Source organism: Marmota monax, unplaced genomic scaffold (assembly GCF_021218885.2).
Source record: "Marmota monax isolate L192 unplaced genomic scaffold, Marmota_monax_Labrador192_F-V1.1 WCK01_AAM20220418_F8-fsc00167, whole genome shotgun sequence".
Lineage (NCBI taxonomy): Eukaryota > Metazoa > Chordata > Mammalia > Rodentia > Sciuridae > Marmota > Marmota monax.
In genome coordinates, this window is record NW_026694116.1 from 1,494,079 (window position 1) to 1,508,290 (window position 14,212).

Genomic DNA, 14,212 nt, shown 5'->3' on the forward strand with positions numbered 1-14,212 from the left:
GGAGGACATCAGGGTGCCTCACCCCCTGTGGAGGGCTTAAATGTCTAGCTGGACAGTGGGCTGGCAGCAGTGTGCCGCAAACACGCTATTACTCCTGACCTCTGGTAGGTCACCCAGCCCTGAGACCATGTGCCCTCCGGGGTGCCATGGTGGGTTGGCCTCCTCTAGCCCAGGAGGGCCTTTGCCCTTCTTTCCACGTTTTCAGGTGCCCTAAGATCTGGGACCCTGTCCCTGGGCAGGCAGGCTCCTCTGTTCCCCAGAGGACTTCCACTTCCCTCCCCTGGGGCCGCCCTGGCTGTCAAACCAGAAGCAGGCCACCAGGGACTGTCCCCCTGCGGGAGGACAGGCCTGCCTTAGTGGTGTTAACCAGAACACAGCAGGAAGTCAGAGCCTCCCTCTGAGCTCCACCCTCGCTCCCTCCAGCACCAAGCTGCCGACAGCATCTCCCAGAGACCCTGGCAGCCCCAGATCCTGGTGTTCCCACGGCCAGGACAGCACGCAGCTGGCAGGTGGCTCCTGCAGGTAGGCTGGCCTGGAGCCCTTCAGGAGATTGGCATGGGGGAAGGTGGCTGGGAGACCATAGTCTTGCTGGGGACCCTGAAGCACATGCCTAGAGCAGTGCTGTGCTCCCACAGGCCAGCCATGCGGCCTCAGCGATTCCCGGGCCCTGCACGGCCACTCTGCAGAGACCTGTTCGCTCAGAGGAGTCAGTGGTGGGAGTTGGTGTGGGCCATGTGGATTCGGGCCAGAAAGACAGGCAGTAAAAGCCCAGTGTTCCCAGGACTGTCCCCTGGGCCACCAGCCTGGGCAGGGAATCGGTGCAGCAGGAAGCTGAGGAGTTATTCAGAAGAGCATGCCTGTCTCAAGGGCCAGTGGCCCAGCCAGCTCCTCTGGCCGGTCAGGGCCCCATCCCTGTCTCAGGGAGGTAGAGCTGCTCGGCTGCTGCCACCTTGGCCCAGTCCTGAAGCCAGTCACTTGAGCTGTGCACTGGTGAAAGAAGATATCAAAGGGTGGGCCCTCATGGGAAGACCCCTTGTCTACAGCTGGCCTGAGTGTCCCCAGCCTGGCAGGAGCCAGGCCCTCTCTGGGCCAGAGAGTGCAGGGGTCACCAGTGCCCAGGACCTGAGAACCATGAGAGGGTGCGGCAGCAGCTTCCCTGGGCAACAGGCAACCCTGCCAGCCCCTAGCAGCATGCCCGGGTCTAGGGTAATGGCAAATGCCCCCGTGAGCAGCCCTCCACCGCCCTCCCTAAACAGCTCCGTGACACGGGGAGCTGCCATGGAGCTGTTGCATCACCAGCCCATGGCCAGCGGAAGGACTGGGGGGCAGGGGCCTTGGGGGATGAGGAAGTCCTCCACAGCCTGGCTCCCTCCCAAGGCAAAGGTGGGAGGGCCACCAGCCAACCTGCCCCTCGCCCAGCCCGGATGCTGGACGGCCAGGACTCACAGTGCCATGCAGGGTGGCCCCGTGGGACAAACCTCCTCCCACCACTTTGGAATGTCATGGTGCAGGGGAATGTTCTTCTCTTAGACCCCAGCTGTTCCTCTCATATTTACCCAGGTGATTCAGGAAGAAAGCAAGCTGGGCAGAGGGGCAGGGCCGGAGCTCAAAGGAGGAGGCAGCTCGGTAGCCTGACAAGGAGCTGTCCCAAGGCCTCTGCTGTCCCTGGGGAAATGGTCATGCAGCCAGGAATGTGAGGGTAAACCCCTCAGATGCCCCTGGGTGGGGCTCCCTGGTGGCCCTGCCCAAAGCCCTGGCAGGACACCTGTACACTTGGGGTGGGCTGACCCTGGGGCTAGGCTCCAGGCCAGGGGCACAGCAGGTGGGCATTTACCTCGGCTGCTCTCGCCAGCTCCAGCCACCAGCCTGCGGAGGCCATGTCGGACTATGAGAATGAGGACGAGTGCTGGAATGCCCTGGAGGGCTTCCGGGTCAAGCTCATCTCTGTCATCGACCCTGCCCGCATCACGCCCTACCTGCGCCAGTGCAAGGTTCTGAACCCTGATGACGAGGAGCAGGTGCTCAGTGACCCCAACCTTGTCATCCGCAAGCGGAAAGTGGGTCAGTGTTGCCCCCGCCTGCTGCCCCAAGGATCCAGGCCCCAGGTGGCTGCTTTGTGCCTCCCTGGCCCTGGCCCACCCAGGTGGACTGTGAGCCCCAGCCTCCATCCTGAGGACGGAGTGGAGGTCCCCTCCCATGTTGCTGGAAGCTATGATTGGAGTGGCAGGGAGCTCACACACCACTGAGGCCCTGGGAGGCCTGGGGTGGGCGGGCAGCACTTTGTCCCCATCGTAGGCCACCTGCAGGGCACCTCCATCAGATCATTAGCCTGACCTCTGTGTTGGGCAGGCCAGGCCTGGCCAAAGCCGGGTGGGGCGGGCAGGGGCACACACAGCTTGGGGTACCTTGTGCCCAGAATGTACCCCACCTGCACCTTGGGAGCCTCCTCCCCAGCCCTGGCCCTGCCCCCCCCGCCCCCAATGCCCCAATCCCCAGCCCTGCCTCTCTGGCCTGCAGGCGTGCTCCTGGACATCCTGCAGAGGACAGGTCACAAGGGCTACGTGGCCTTCCTCGAGAGCCTGGAGCTTTACTACCCACAGCTATATAGGAAAGTCACCGGCAAGGAACCAGCTCGTGTCTTCTCCATGATCATCGGTGAGGGTCAGGATGGGGTGACCTTGGGGGTGGGGTCCAGGCACGGGGTCTCCCCCTCGCAGGTCCTTCTGGTAGGTCTATAGTTCATAAAATGGGGGAGAAAGAACCTGGAAATGGGCCAGCATGAAGATCCCGCCCCCACCCCCCCACCCCACTCAGGGTCTGGGCACCTGCATTGCTGGGGTACCCCTGGCCTCCAGAGGGGGAGCTTCTGGGGGTAGGAACCTCTCCCGGCCTCAGAATACCCACTCGCTGTGGGTTCCACCTCTCTAAAGCCTTTGTCCCCACAGAGTCCTGTGATTCCCAGCAGGGGCAGCGGGATGCTGTCCTGCAGGTAGCCCACTGGTTTGCTGCATCTCATTAAGATCCTTTTTAGCATGTGCAGTGGCCACACCTGTAACCCCAGCTACTCTGGAGGCTGAGGCAGGAGGGTCCCAAATTCCAGGCCAGCCTCAGAACTTAGTGGCCCTATCTCCAAATAAAAATAAAAAGGGCTGGGGATGTAGCTCAGTGTAGAGCACCCCAGAACCCAGGGGTGGGAGCGGGGAAGATCTATTATACAAAGAGAGAAAGAAGGGCTGCCCTGAGCCCTGGCCTGGAGTGGCCTGGGAGAGGATGAAGTGTCCTGTTCATGTCCCCCAAGCGGAACAGAGACCAGGCAGAACTGGCCTGCTGACTCCAGCTGCTGGTCCTCAAGCACCTAGGGTCATTGAGGTTGGGCAGATGCAGGGGCATGGCTCCGTCTGACGCTGCCTGGCCCCCAGACGCATCTGGGGAGTCTGGCCTGACACAGCTGCTGATGACGGAGGTCATGAAACTACAGAAGAAGGTGCAGGACTTGACTGCGCTGCTGAGCTCCAAGGACGACTTCATCAAGGAGCTGCGGGTGAAGGACAGCCTACTGCGCACACACCAGGAGCGGGTGCAGCGGCTCAAGGAGCAGTGCGAGGCTGGCGGCCGCGAGCTTAAGCGCTGCAAGGAGGAGAACTACGACCTGGCCCTTCGCCTGGCGCGCCTCAGCGAGGAGAAGGGCACAGCACTCATGCGGAGCCGCGACCTGCAGCTGGAGGTGAGCGGGTCCCACTCCCCGGGCGGGCGCGCCCTGCTGCCCTGCCTGGAGCCTGGCTGACTGGACCCCCACGCCCCTGCAGGTGGACCGACTCAGGCACAGCCTCATGAAGGCGGAGGACGACTGCAAGGTGGAGCGCAAGCACACGCTGAAGCTCAGGCACGCCATGGAGCAGCGGCCCAGCCAGGAGCTGCTGTGGGAGCTGCAGCAGGAGAAGGCCCTGCTGCAGGCCCGTGTGCAGGAGCTGGAGGCCTCCGTGCAGGTGGGGCTGCGCCAGGCTTCCACACCAGGCTTCCGCGGGCGGCTCATGGCTAGGGGCAACACAGGCACTGGCAGCCAGGCAGCCTGGGCCTCCCGGTCATAGTTGCCCTTGGCCGTCTTCAGGAGGGGAAGCTGGACAGGAACAGCCCCTACATCCAGGTGCTGGAGGAGGACTGGCGCCAGGCACTGCGGGACCACCAGGAGCAGGCCAACACCATATTCTCCCTGCGCAAGGACCTCCGCCAGGGCGAGGCCCTCCGCAACCGGGTAGGAGGGTTGGTGGCAGGCACCAGGCCTGGGGTGTTAAGCCAGTGCCCACTGGGCATCTGGAAGGCAGGGTGCTGGATCTCATTTAAATTCTCTGCTGCACCACTTCTGGGGGTACAGCCCTTTGGTGCGGGCTCTTTGCCTGCATTTGCCTGGGAGGGTGGGGGCCATCCTCAGGGCTCACAGTGCCTGTGGCAGAATGGTGGCCATGGCCAGGGTCTCTGCTGGGTCTGGCCCACTGTGGTCTGTGGCCCCTGGGGCCTCCTCCTGGCCCCAGCTGGCCTGACCAAATGTACCCTCAAGTGCCATCCCTGAGGCCAGGTGGCCCAGGGCTGGTCGGCTGAACAGCCCCTCCTGCAGTGCATGGAGGAGAGGGAGATGTTCGAGCTGCAGTGCCTGGCTCTGCGCAAGGACTCCAAAATGTACAAGGACCGCATCGAGGCTGTCCTGCAGCAGATGGAGGAGGTGGCCATCGAGCGGGACCAGGTGAGTGCCTCCTGCCTCGTGCGGAGGTAAGGATGCAGGGAGGGAGCTGGTCCCCAAGCTCATGGCCCCTGCAACATGGAGTCCATGGCCAGCTTCCCACCCGGCCCATCCCGCTCAGGAAGAGCTGTGGTCACCCTGGGCCTCCTCCTTCCACGCTCCTCTCAGTGCTGTGCGTTAGTTTTCTTTTATATATCTTGTACAAAAGAGGGCTTTCCATCAGTCCTATTTTGCAAGCAGCTGTTTTTAATTTTATTTTTTGTGGTGCTGGGGATTGAACCCAGGGGTGCGCTACACTGGCTTGCACCCTCAGTCCTTTTTTTTTCTTTTCTTTCTTTCTTTTTCTTTTTGAGACAGGGTTTCATTAAGTTGCCCGGGTTGGCTTCAAACTAGTGGTCCTCCTGCCTCAGCTTCCTGAGTAGCTGGATTACAGGTGTGCCCCACAGTGCTCAGCTGCAAGTAGCTTTCTTTAACTTAAAAGAACTGTGGGTGCCTGTCTGGGGAACTCTTGTGGACCTGGCGGAGCATCCCACCACAGGGCTGCATCTGCACCCTGTCTCCCAAGCAGCTTCCTGGAGGCTGTTTCCAGTTGACAGCTGGTGCTCCTGCCAGTGCTGGAGGGTGACTCATGACATGTATCAGGAGTCCTGAACCCAGACTGCTGGGAGTCACCTGTGGAGATACAAGGACCCCAGGAAAATAGCGACTCTGCCTGTCCAGCAGGGGGTCAGCCACCATCCCTGCCTTGGGCACAGACTCCCAGGCAGATTCTCAGGCTGAGGGGCTGGAAAGCCTCTGGTGGGAGGGAGGGGACTGGCTGCACCCCGGGGCTGCTGCCCAGGAGCTGGTCCAGTGCCAGGCACTGGTGGGCTTGGCAAGGCCATGTTTGGCTGTCTCCAAGAGGTCCAGAGTCAGAAGCAGGGACAAGAGGTAGGGAAGCAGCCATTTACCAGTCAAGTCCTGGCCAGGGTGGGGCCCACTGGCCTGTGGGCTACTGATGGTCTCCTAGACTGCTGGCTGCAGTTGGGGTCAGAGTTCTGCCCCACTGTAGTGTGCCCTCCTCTGCTAGCACATTGGTCTCACACCTCAGGGACCCCGGGTAGGACACAGGCATAAAGGAGCATGACAGAAGCTGGGCACAGTGGCCACACCTGTAATCCCAGTGACTCTGGAGGCTGAGGCAGGAGGATCGTAAGTCTGAGGCTTTAGCGAGACCCTGACTCAAAATAAATAAAATAAAATAAAAATTGCTGGGATGTGACTCAGTGTATAGCACTTCCAGGTTCAATCCACAGTACCCAAAATAAGAAAAATAGAAGAGCACGACATTCATTTTTAAGAATCTTATGTAGCCACTGGTGGTCATGCTCTGGATTACCAACTGCATCCAGTCCTTACCAATCACAAGAACATGGATAGGGAACAAAGATGTGCTGGGTATCCTCTGGGAATTGAGGGAGTCAAGAGTTGACATGGGGCCACAAGGACTGCCCTGAGGGTTGAGAATATGGACATTTCTAACCTTTTTCCTCCCACAATACTGGAGATTGAACCTGGGGTTCTTTATCATTAGCTACATCCCCAGTCCGATGTGGGTTTTTGTTGTTGTTGTTGTTGTTTGTTTTTGAGATAGAGTCTCACTAAATTGTTGAGGTTGACCTCAAACTTGTGGTCCTCCTACCTCAGCCCCCTGAGTTGCTGGGATCACAGGCATGGCCACTGTGCCCGGCGAGTTTTATCTTCTTCACGCTTGTCCACTTTCCATCATGTGCCTTCATTACTTTACAATCCCCAAATGCCATCTGTGTCCAAGGGAAAGGAGAGGCCTGCGCTGGCTGGTCCCACGCAGCTCCACTGACTCCGAGAGGTGCTAGAAGTCCTGCTGGGAACTTGCTTTAGAAGCTGGGAGTCATGCTGTAAGGAGAGAAGCAAAGAGAAGCCCTGGGCTGAAGGTGGCCTGTGCCTCCTGCAGGCCATGGCCTCCCGGGAGGAACTGCACACGCAGTGTGCCCGGAGCCTCCAGGAGAAGGATGAACTGCGCAAGCGGGTCCGGGAGCTGAGTGAGAAGGCGGATGAGCTGCAGCTGCAGCTGTTCCAGTGCGAGAGCCGGCTGCTGGCCGCGGAGGGCAGGCTCAAGCAGCAGCAGCTGGACACACTCACCCTGGTGGGCTGCAGGACAGGGTGGCCTGCCAGCTCAGCCCTGTGGTCCTGCCTGGGCCAGTCAGTGCAGTGAGGGAGTGGGACCCAGGCGTGCGGCCAGGACAACCCCAGACCTTCCTTGTGGTGCAGTAAGGGCTGCTAACACAGCCCAGGCCTAAGCAGGACGTGGGACTGCTGGACACTGGCTGTGACCAAGTGGAGCCAGCAGGGTGGGGTGGTGAGGAGGAGGGACATTCTAGGCAGAGCCTAGCGAGGGGAGAGCCAGAGCTGAGGCATGTATGGGGGCTCCTGGAGGATGGGGGCTGGACTGGGACCCTCGCCATACCCCACCCACCCCACGCTGCTCTAACCAACCCCTCTTCTTTGACCACAGAGCTCTGATCTGGAGGACAGCTCCCCCAGGAACTCCCAGGAGGTGAGCGTGACCCCAGGATGGTGCCCGGCTGGCCTCTGTGAGACTCCCAGCTTCCACCCACCCACAGCCACATTTATGCTCCCAGGGTCCCGCTGAACTGAGCCTCCGCTGCCCAGCTCTGGGCCAGGCAGGGGGAGAGGCCCATTTGCTGGAGGGTACAGTGAGGCCAGGGCAGGGCTGCTGGTGCAAGAGCTCCATTTCCCAGCCCCTCCTCACGCAGCCCAAGCCCCCGAGGAGCTGTACAGAGGGGAGACAGGCACCATGCCTGGCTGGGGTGCAGGTGGGGTCCAGTCCTGGTGGGGAGTGGTGGCTGGAAGGGAGGACTAACAGTGACCTGTCTGTCTTTGGAAGCTCTCACTGCCCCTGGATGTGGAGGAGGATGCCCAGCTCTCGGACAGAGGTGAGCGGGTACACCATGCACCATACTCCTCTGGCCCAGAAGCACGGGGCTTGGCCTTCTGGTCCCCCTGAGCCCTGGCCTGTAACTAGTGCCCTGTCTCTTCAGTCTTCATGTTCTACTCAGCAGACGGGAAAACTGAGGCTTGGGGGTGTTATCAGGTCAAGGATGCCTAGAGAGCAGAGAATCTGACTCAAACCTGGGGCCCAGCTGGCAGGGTCCTTGGTCCAGTGAGGACAGGTCCCCCTGGGGCAGTGGGTGTGGAGCCTCCACCCTGGGCAGGCCCAGGGAATGCAGAGTAAAACAGGGCTCCCCCACCCTCTCCTCACAAAGCTTCCTGTTGCAGTGGGAGACACAGTAAGCCAGTGTCCAGGCTCAGAAGGCCAGGGATAGAGGAATGGGGCTGCATGCGGGGCAGGGGGTGAGGGGCACCGAGGGGGCTGAAGAGGCTTCCAGTGGGCCAGGCAGATTTCCTCCTGGGCTCATTTTTAAATGGGGCTCTTAGCCCTAGAAACAGACTGGGGGTGGATGGGAACAGCTGGGTGCCTCTGGGAGTGGCCTGGATGTGGGTAGGAGCTGGGGAGGAGTCTGCTCTGATGATGGGGGTCGGTGGGAGGCGGGGAGGGTGGTGGGGTGCCCCGGGGAGGTTGCGTGGGAAGTCAGAAATACTTCCTCAGGGGTGCCTGAGCCCAGCCTCCACGCAGAGGCAAAAGGGGAAGAAGTGGCAGCAGATGGAGAAGTGGGGGCGGCCATCTGCCACAACCCAGAGACGTGAACTTGAGGCTACAGAGCCCCACGTGTTCAGGGGTGGCAGACTCAGGAGTAGCCAGCTCCCAGGGGGCTGTGGCAGGAGCCAGGCAGCGTGGAGGTTGAGCTGAGGGGGAGTGTCAGCTAAGAGCAGCTCAGGAGGGGCGGCCAGGCAGGCAGGACACAGCCTGGCACCCCAGCCCTGCTGACCACCAGTACTTCTGCCCTAAGGGCCTGAACTTTGGTCTGCCTAGATCCTGGGAGAGTCAGAGGGGTCCAGCAGCCTGGAATGTTCTGCTTCCAACTGCTGCAGTATCCCAGCCACACCTCTGGAGGCCCTGGGCCCTCCTCTTGAGGTTGCCCCTGCCCACTCCTGAGAGTCACCATGCCTGAAAATGCTACCCAGCAACTGGGAACACAGCACAGCCTGACGGGGCTTGGGGCCACCTGGGAAAAGTGTCCTGGAACCTTGGGGTCCTTGTTTGTCTGTTTGTCGTTGGTCTTTGGGGGCAGCCAGCTCAGGAGGAATGGACGGTTGATGGAAGGAGTTGTGGGACTCTCTAGGACCAGCAGCTTCTGCCTGCCTCAGAAGGCTTCTCCTGGGAGTGAGGGGAGGCCAGGCTAGGGGTCTGGGCCTGTTTCCTTGCCTGGCAATGGAGAGACTAACTGGCCATGTGAGAACCCAGGAGATCTTGCACTGGGCAGCCGGGAGGGGGAGGGGCAGCCATGCTGGGCGTGGCCCCCCAGGTGGGCAGGACCCACAGGCAAGCTGTCCTTTCCAGGAGGCCTCGCTGAGGGGGAGAGCCAAGAGCAGCCCTTCACAGCCCCGCAGAAGGTGTGGCTTTCACTAAACCCCCATGTAAGACCCCCAGGTTCCTGCAGCCCTCGATGGGCTTCAGTGACTAATCTCCAGGAAGGTGGTGTCTCCACTAGGGCAGCTGGGGGTGATCCAAGGTCTCTGCTGTGGGTTTTGGGGTGGAGTGTCTGGAACATGAAGTGGAGCCCCTACCTTCTTGGACACAGCTCCAAGAATGGGGGTTTGGGAGGGTGGGGTAGCCATAGAAGGACACCCCATTTCTGGTCTACCCAGCGGGAACTCAGCCTCCTTGTCCATGGCACAGGAGTCCCTCAGCCAAACGGCCATCTGGGTTGTGTACTAGCAAGAGCCCAGGCGGGAGCCTGAGCGCCCAGTCGGCCTGGCTGCAGGAGCCCGCGCTGCCCTGTCATCAGAAGGCAGCCCTATGCCCGGGCACCTCGGGGGCAGCCCCGATGGCCAGCTTGGCTCCAGCCTTCTTCAGCGTGCAGTCCGGGGCAGGAGGGCGCGGGAAGGACACGGCCATCCAGCTGCGACCGTGCCCTTCCGCAGGACGCTGGCGCGAGCAGCGGCGAGCCCCCGGAGAAGGAGCGGCGGCGCCTCAAGGAGAGCTTCGAGAACTACCGCAGGTGGGCGGGCGGGCGGACGGGCGGGGCGGTCTGGCGCGGGCGCGGCCCACCAGCCGCACCTGCCTCACCTGCGGCGTCCCTCAGGAAGCGGGCGCTCAGGAAGATGCAGAACGGCTGGCGGCAGGGCGAGGGGGACCGCGGGAACACCACCGGCAGCGACAACACCGACACCGAGGGCTCCTAGTGCGCCGGGACCGTCGTGGGGCGGCACGCACTCCCCGCACCTGCAGCGGACTCCACGCCGTGGCTGACCTGGCCACAGCAAATGAGCTGGACTCCCCTCCGTGAGGCTGCCCGCGCACCTAATTTTTAAATGCGCCTCCTATTGTTACTGTACACTACCCTTGCTTGTGGAAATACCGGAAAGTGCAGTCAATAAAAATAACCCGGGAGCGTGCAGACTCGCGCCATTAGAGCCCGCGCCGGCAGGGCGGTGAGCGGACGCAGCGCGCGCAGGGCGGCACCAGGGGGCAGCAGCGCGCGGCCCGCCGGGCCGGGGGCGGAAGCTAAGGAGGGCCACGTCCGCCCCGGTGCCCACTTCCAACATGGCGGAAGCGGCCTCAGCGGCGCGGGGCGGGGTTGGAAAGAGCGGCGAGGGCGGTGGGGCAGAATGTTGCGGACGGTGATGGGCTGTATGCCGATGCTGCTGAGAGAGAGACCCCGGGGACCTGTCCTGAGGTGCCTGTGGGGCTGCAGGACCCGCCCGGAGGCCGCAGGAAAGCGGCGGGCCTGGCCCTCGGGTTGGCGGTTCTCGAGTTCCGGGTCGGGGCCCGCGGCGGTGCTGGGACGAGTGGAAACGGCGCATTACCAGCTGGTCTACACCTGCAAAGTGAGCACACAGGCGGGGAAGACGGACCGCCCTTGCCGCTAGAGGGCGCCAAGAGGAGAGGCTGCTAGGGGCGGGGCCTTCCAGGGGGCGGAGCCTTCTCGAGGGGCGGGGCCTTTCCGGGGGGCGGAGCACTCCTGAGGGGCGGGGCCTTCCCCGGGAGTCTAGTTGCTGGCCTGATGCTGGCCTGATGCTGCCCTGCTCCAGCCAGGTCTGTGGAACAAGGTCCTCTAAGTGCATCTCGAAGCTGGCCTATCACCAGGGCGTGGTCATTGTGACCTGCCCTGGCTGCCAGAGCCACCACATCATCGCAGACAACCTGGGCTGGTTTTCTGACTTGGATGGGAAGAGGTGAGGACACCTGGACTGGGGGGGGGGGCGCGGGGAGAAGGGGGACACTGGTGGCCTGAGCCTGGGGCCTGGGTGAGGAGCCCTCCCAGCAGCACACACCTGGCCACCTGGCCTCCCTGGGGAGCCCCTGCCTGGTGGTTTCTAGATCCCCTCAGCAGCCCAGTTTCCTTGTCTGTGCAGAGGTGCAGGTAAATCTGAACTTCAGGTGGACCATGGATAGCCTTTGCCATCACTGTGCTACCCCAAATACAGCAGCTGCCAGTCAGGCCACCTGGGTGGCGCCTGGGGCTCCGCCTCACTGACCAACCTCCGTCCTCTTTGATGGCCTTGCCACTTTCTGGTGTGGAACTTTCTTGTCCTCTGCCAATTTGTGCGCCTGGTCTGCAGCAGCTGGGAGATGTGTGTCAGGCGGTGTGGACTGGCCCTGGCCTGAGGGTCCTGCTCAGAGGCCAGGCTGGCACCCCTGTCTGGGGAGCCGAAGGCTGTGCATTCTGACTTCTGAGCTCTGTATTCTCACATGAGGGAGGGTCGTTGACAGCAGAGTCTGGAAGACCTGTGGTGACTTCCACAGAGTGACCCTGCAAGGTCAGCACACCAGGCACTGGGCTGTCCTCCCATAAGACATCACCAAGTAGAGAAGGGGCATGGGCAGGACTGCTGGGGACTGGTCTCTCCGAGAGATGAGGTGGTCCCTTGGCTCCTGAGGTGGCACTTGCTGGCAGCCGTGGGTCGTGAAAATGTGTGAGGTGCCTCTATGGCCCGGATGCTGCTGCGTGCTGGGCACCACGCCTGGATCGAGCTGGCCAGGGTGTGCCCTGCAGGGAGCCAGGTACAGGAGTGACATCCCCCACTCCTGCCTCATAGGAATATTGAAGAGATCCTGGCATCCAGAGGGGAGAAGGTGCGCAGAGTGGCTGGCCAGGGTGCCCTGGAACTGATTTTGGAGGCTGCAGGGACCCCCAACCCCCCTGCTGCCCCAGAAGAGGGTGAAGGCGAGGATCCCGCCCACCCAGGCAAGACGGAGCAGAGCTGACTCACATGGGACTTCTGCCCTCCAGGAAGATACTTCCTTCAGCCCAGACCTCCCGGACTGGCCTGTCCCCTGTCAGTAAACAGACGTTGCCTGTAGCTCTCTTGTCTTTCTTTTATTGGAGTCAGAATTACTCCCATGAGCCCCCGGTGCTGGAGGACCCCAGGCTCACCACCATCCATCCTGCAGAGGAGTTACCTGTACTAGCCCACCACAGGGCCACGTTCAGGTGGGCAGGGACTGGACATAAAGTCAGAGCACACGTGGCCCTGCCCGTCTGAGCATCCTGTCACTTGCTGTCCCCTGGGACAACGCTGGTGGCTCCCCTCCATGAGCCAGGGCTGACCTCAGTCCTGAGCCTTGGCCGTAGCAAACCAGGCTGCTCATGGTGGCTGTAGCCAGGATGGGCGCTGGGCTGGGAGCTTGGAACGGAGTGCAAGCCAGGCGGAGGGTCCTCTAGGGGCTACCCGGCCTTGCCATACCGCCTGGCAGGTTGGGGTCTCAGACACGTGGGGGACAGCAGGAGCCCCGTGCCCTTCCTGCACACGTGTGGCTTGTCTCGGCTTTGTTTGACTGCTCAGGATGTTCCTGTTTGGGAAGCGAGCAGACGCAAGAGCAGTCTTGGAGAAACATTCTGGCTGCGTGACCTCCACTATCAATCACCAGCCTCGTCTGGCAAGCAGAGGCTGGGGACCTGGTGGGTGCAGAGGGCTGAGCCCAGCTCCTCGGGGACACGCTGTGTGGGAACCTGAGCTGGTGATTAGAAGCTCACGCCTCACCCGTGGGAGGCTGGGTGCATCTGCTTCGTGTGCCCTGGCTCGATTACCCCCATCCTTCTCCTGGCAGACAACCTGCTATTAGGCCCACCAGAGCCTCCTGGGCCATTTGTGGAACCTGTCATCGCCCTCAAGGCTGAGCCAGCCCCACCCCAGCCTGCCCTTCTGTGGAGGGCACTGAGGTTGTAGGGACCAGAGGGGGCTTCCCGGAGGCCTTGAAGTGCGGGAAGCCGCCCCCGGAGATGCAGACCAGTGTTTGGGAAGGCTCCAGTGCTGGCCACACACAGCTGTAGAGCTGGATCTAGAAAACCTGCTCCTGCGGGAAACCGAGGCCCGTAGCATGCACTTGTGTATTCACTGTGCCTTTTCTGTGCTGATGCTTTGGCCTCTGGGCCTCACTGTCCCTGGAGGGCCCACCCCCACTGGACAGCAAAGGCTGTGAACCCTGCTTCCCATGTGCTGAGTGGTCTGTGCAGAGCCCACTCCCCATCCTCCTTGACGGGCTTGCACCTGGGCCATCGTGCTGGACCCTCGTCACCCTGGGCCAGGTATCGGCCAACTGGGCAACCTGTGTGCCCAGAGCCCGCCAGAATTCTCCAAGCAAGCCAAGCCTAAGCTGGTTACCCCTCGTCCCTCCTCCCCACGGAAACACATCAGAGGCCCTGCCCGTACCACTCTGCCTTGACCGACCAGTGCTTCCCACGTGGCGTGGCGTGGCATGACCGACCGCATCCTTTCTATGGCAACCTCCTGCTGTCAGCCTCTACACATGAGCAAAAAATGGAGCCTGTTGGGAAGTGGCTGGGGACTCAAGACAGCCGCAGAGCCTCCTCTGGAGGACACACAAGCGCCAGGCCAGCTGGGTCCTGCGGTCAGGGAAGTGCCCGGCCACACTGCAATCACAGTTATTTTTTCAGGTCTTGGCCTTCGCAAGCCCAGCGAGCCACCCAGGACTGTGGGCCTCTGAGAGATGACAGGCCCAGTGGGGCCACCGCACCCTTAGTGAGCTGCCTCTCATCACAGCATCCCCGTGCCCCACGGGCGCCTCTCCCTGCTGTGGCCACCTCGCCTTTTCTCCTTTTCTCCCTCGGGAGGAACAGTGGTGACCCCCTGCTTACTGAGACTGCACCCCGCCAGATCCTGCCTCCAAACCTCCGGGCCAGCTCTTCCCTGCTAGCCTGGGGGAACCATGGCCAGTCCGCCCCTCCCAGCCCTCGGGATGTCAGGCCTTCTGTGGTCCAGGCGGGTGTGTGGGGGAAAGAAGTCCCATAGTCCAGGCTGGTCCTGGCAGCACAGTGGGCACTGGGAGTGGCCACCCCCTCTGGTCACTTC

The 14,212-nt window shown here is 61.9% G+C and overlaps 2 protein-coding genes across 11 annotated transcripts; both read left to right on the top strand.

Annotated features, from left to right (window-relative positions):
• Positions 1-423: 423 nt before the first annotated feature.
• Positions 424-10,296, top strand: Card9 (caspase recruitment domain family member 9). 10 transcript variants are annotated; one of them, XR_006856398.2, is made up of 14 exons: positions 424-522; positions 1,561-1,693; positions 1,853-2,061; positions 2,518-2,655; positions 3,420-3,724; positions 3,807-3,986; positions 4,109-4,252; positions 4,613-4,738; positions 6,708-6,899; positions 7,269-7,310; positions 7,662-7,710; positions 8,709-9,128; positions 9,237-9,289; positions 9,821-9,860. XR_006856398.2 is itself a non-coding variant. In XM_046465495.1 (14 exons), the coding sequence occupies exons 2-14, from the start codon at positions 1,674-1,676 to the stop codon at positions 10,079-10,081; spliced, it is 1,659 nt and encodes a 552-aa protein (XP_046321451.1). In that variant the 5' UTR covers positions 424-522; positions 1,561-1,673; the 3' UTR covers positions 10,082-10,296. The 10 variants fall into 10 exon arrangements, 9 of the variants coding, with proteins under 9 accessions (XP_046321451.1, XP_046321454.1, XP_046321453.1 ...); XM_046465495.1 differs by lacking the exon at positions 8,709-9,128 and adding an exon at positions 9,982-10,296 and having other exon boundaries at positions 9,237-9,313; positions 9,821-9,897; XM_046465498.1 differs by lacking the exon at positions 8,709-9,128 and adding an exon at positions 9,982-10,296 and having other exon boundaries at positions 9,821-9,897.
• A 141-nt stretch (positions 10,297-10,437) lies between these two features.
• Dnlz (DNL-type zinc finger) lies at positions 10,438-12,202 on the top strand. The gene is made up of 3 exons (XM_046465506.2): positions 10,438-10,726; positions 10,935-11,074; positions 11,939-12,202. The coding sequence occupies exons 1-3, from the start codon at positions 10,508-10,510 to the stop codon at positions 12,105-12,107; spliced, it is 528 nt and encodes a 175-aa protein (XP_046321462.1). The 5' UTR covers positions 10,438-10,507; the 3' UTR covers positions 12,108-12,202.
• Positions 12,203-14,212: the final 2,010 nt, after the last annotated feature.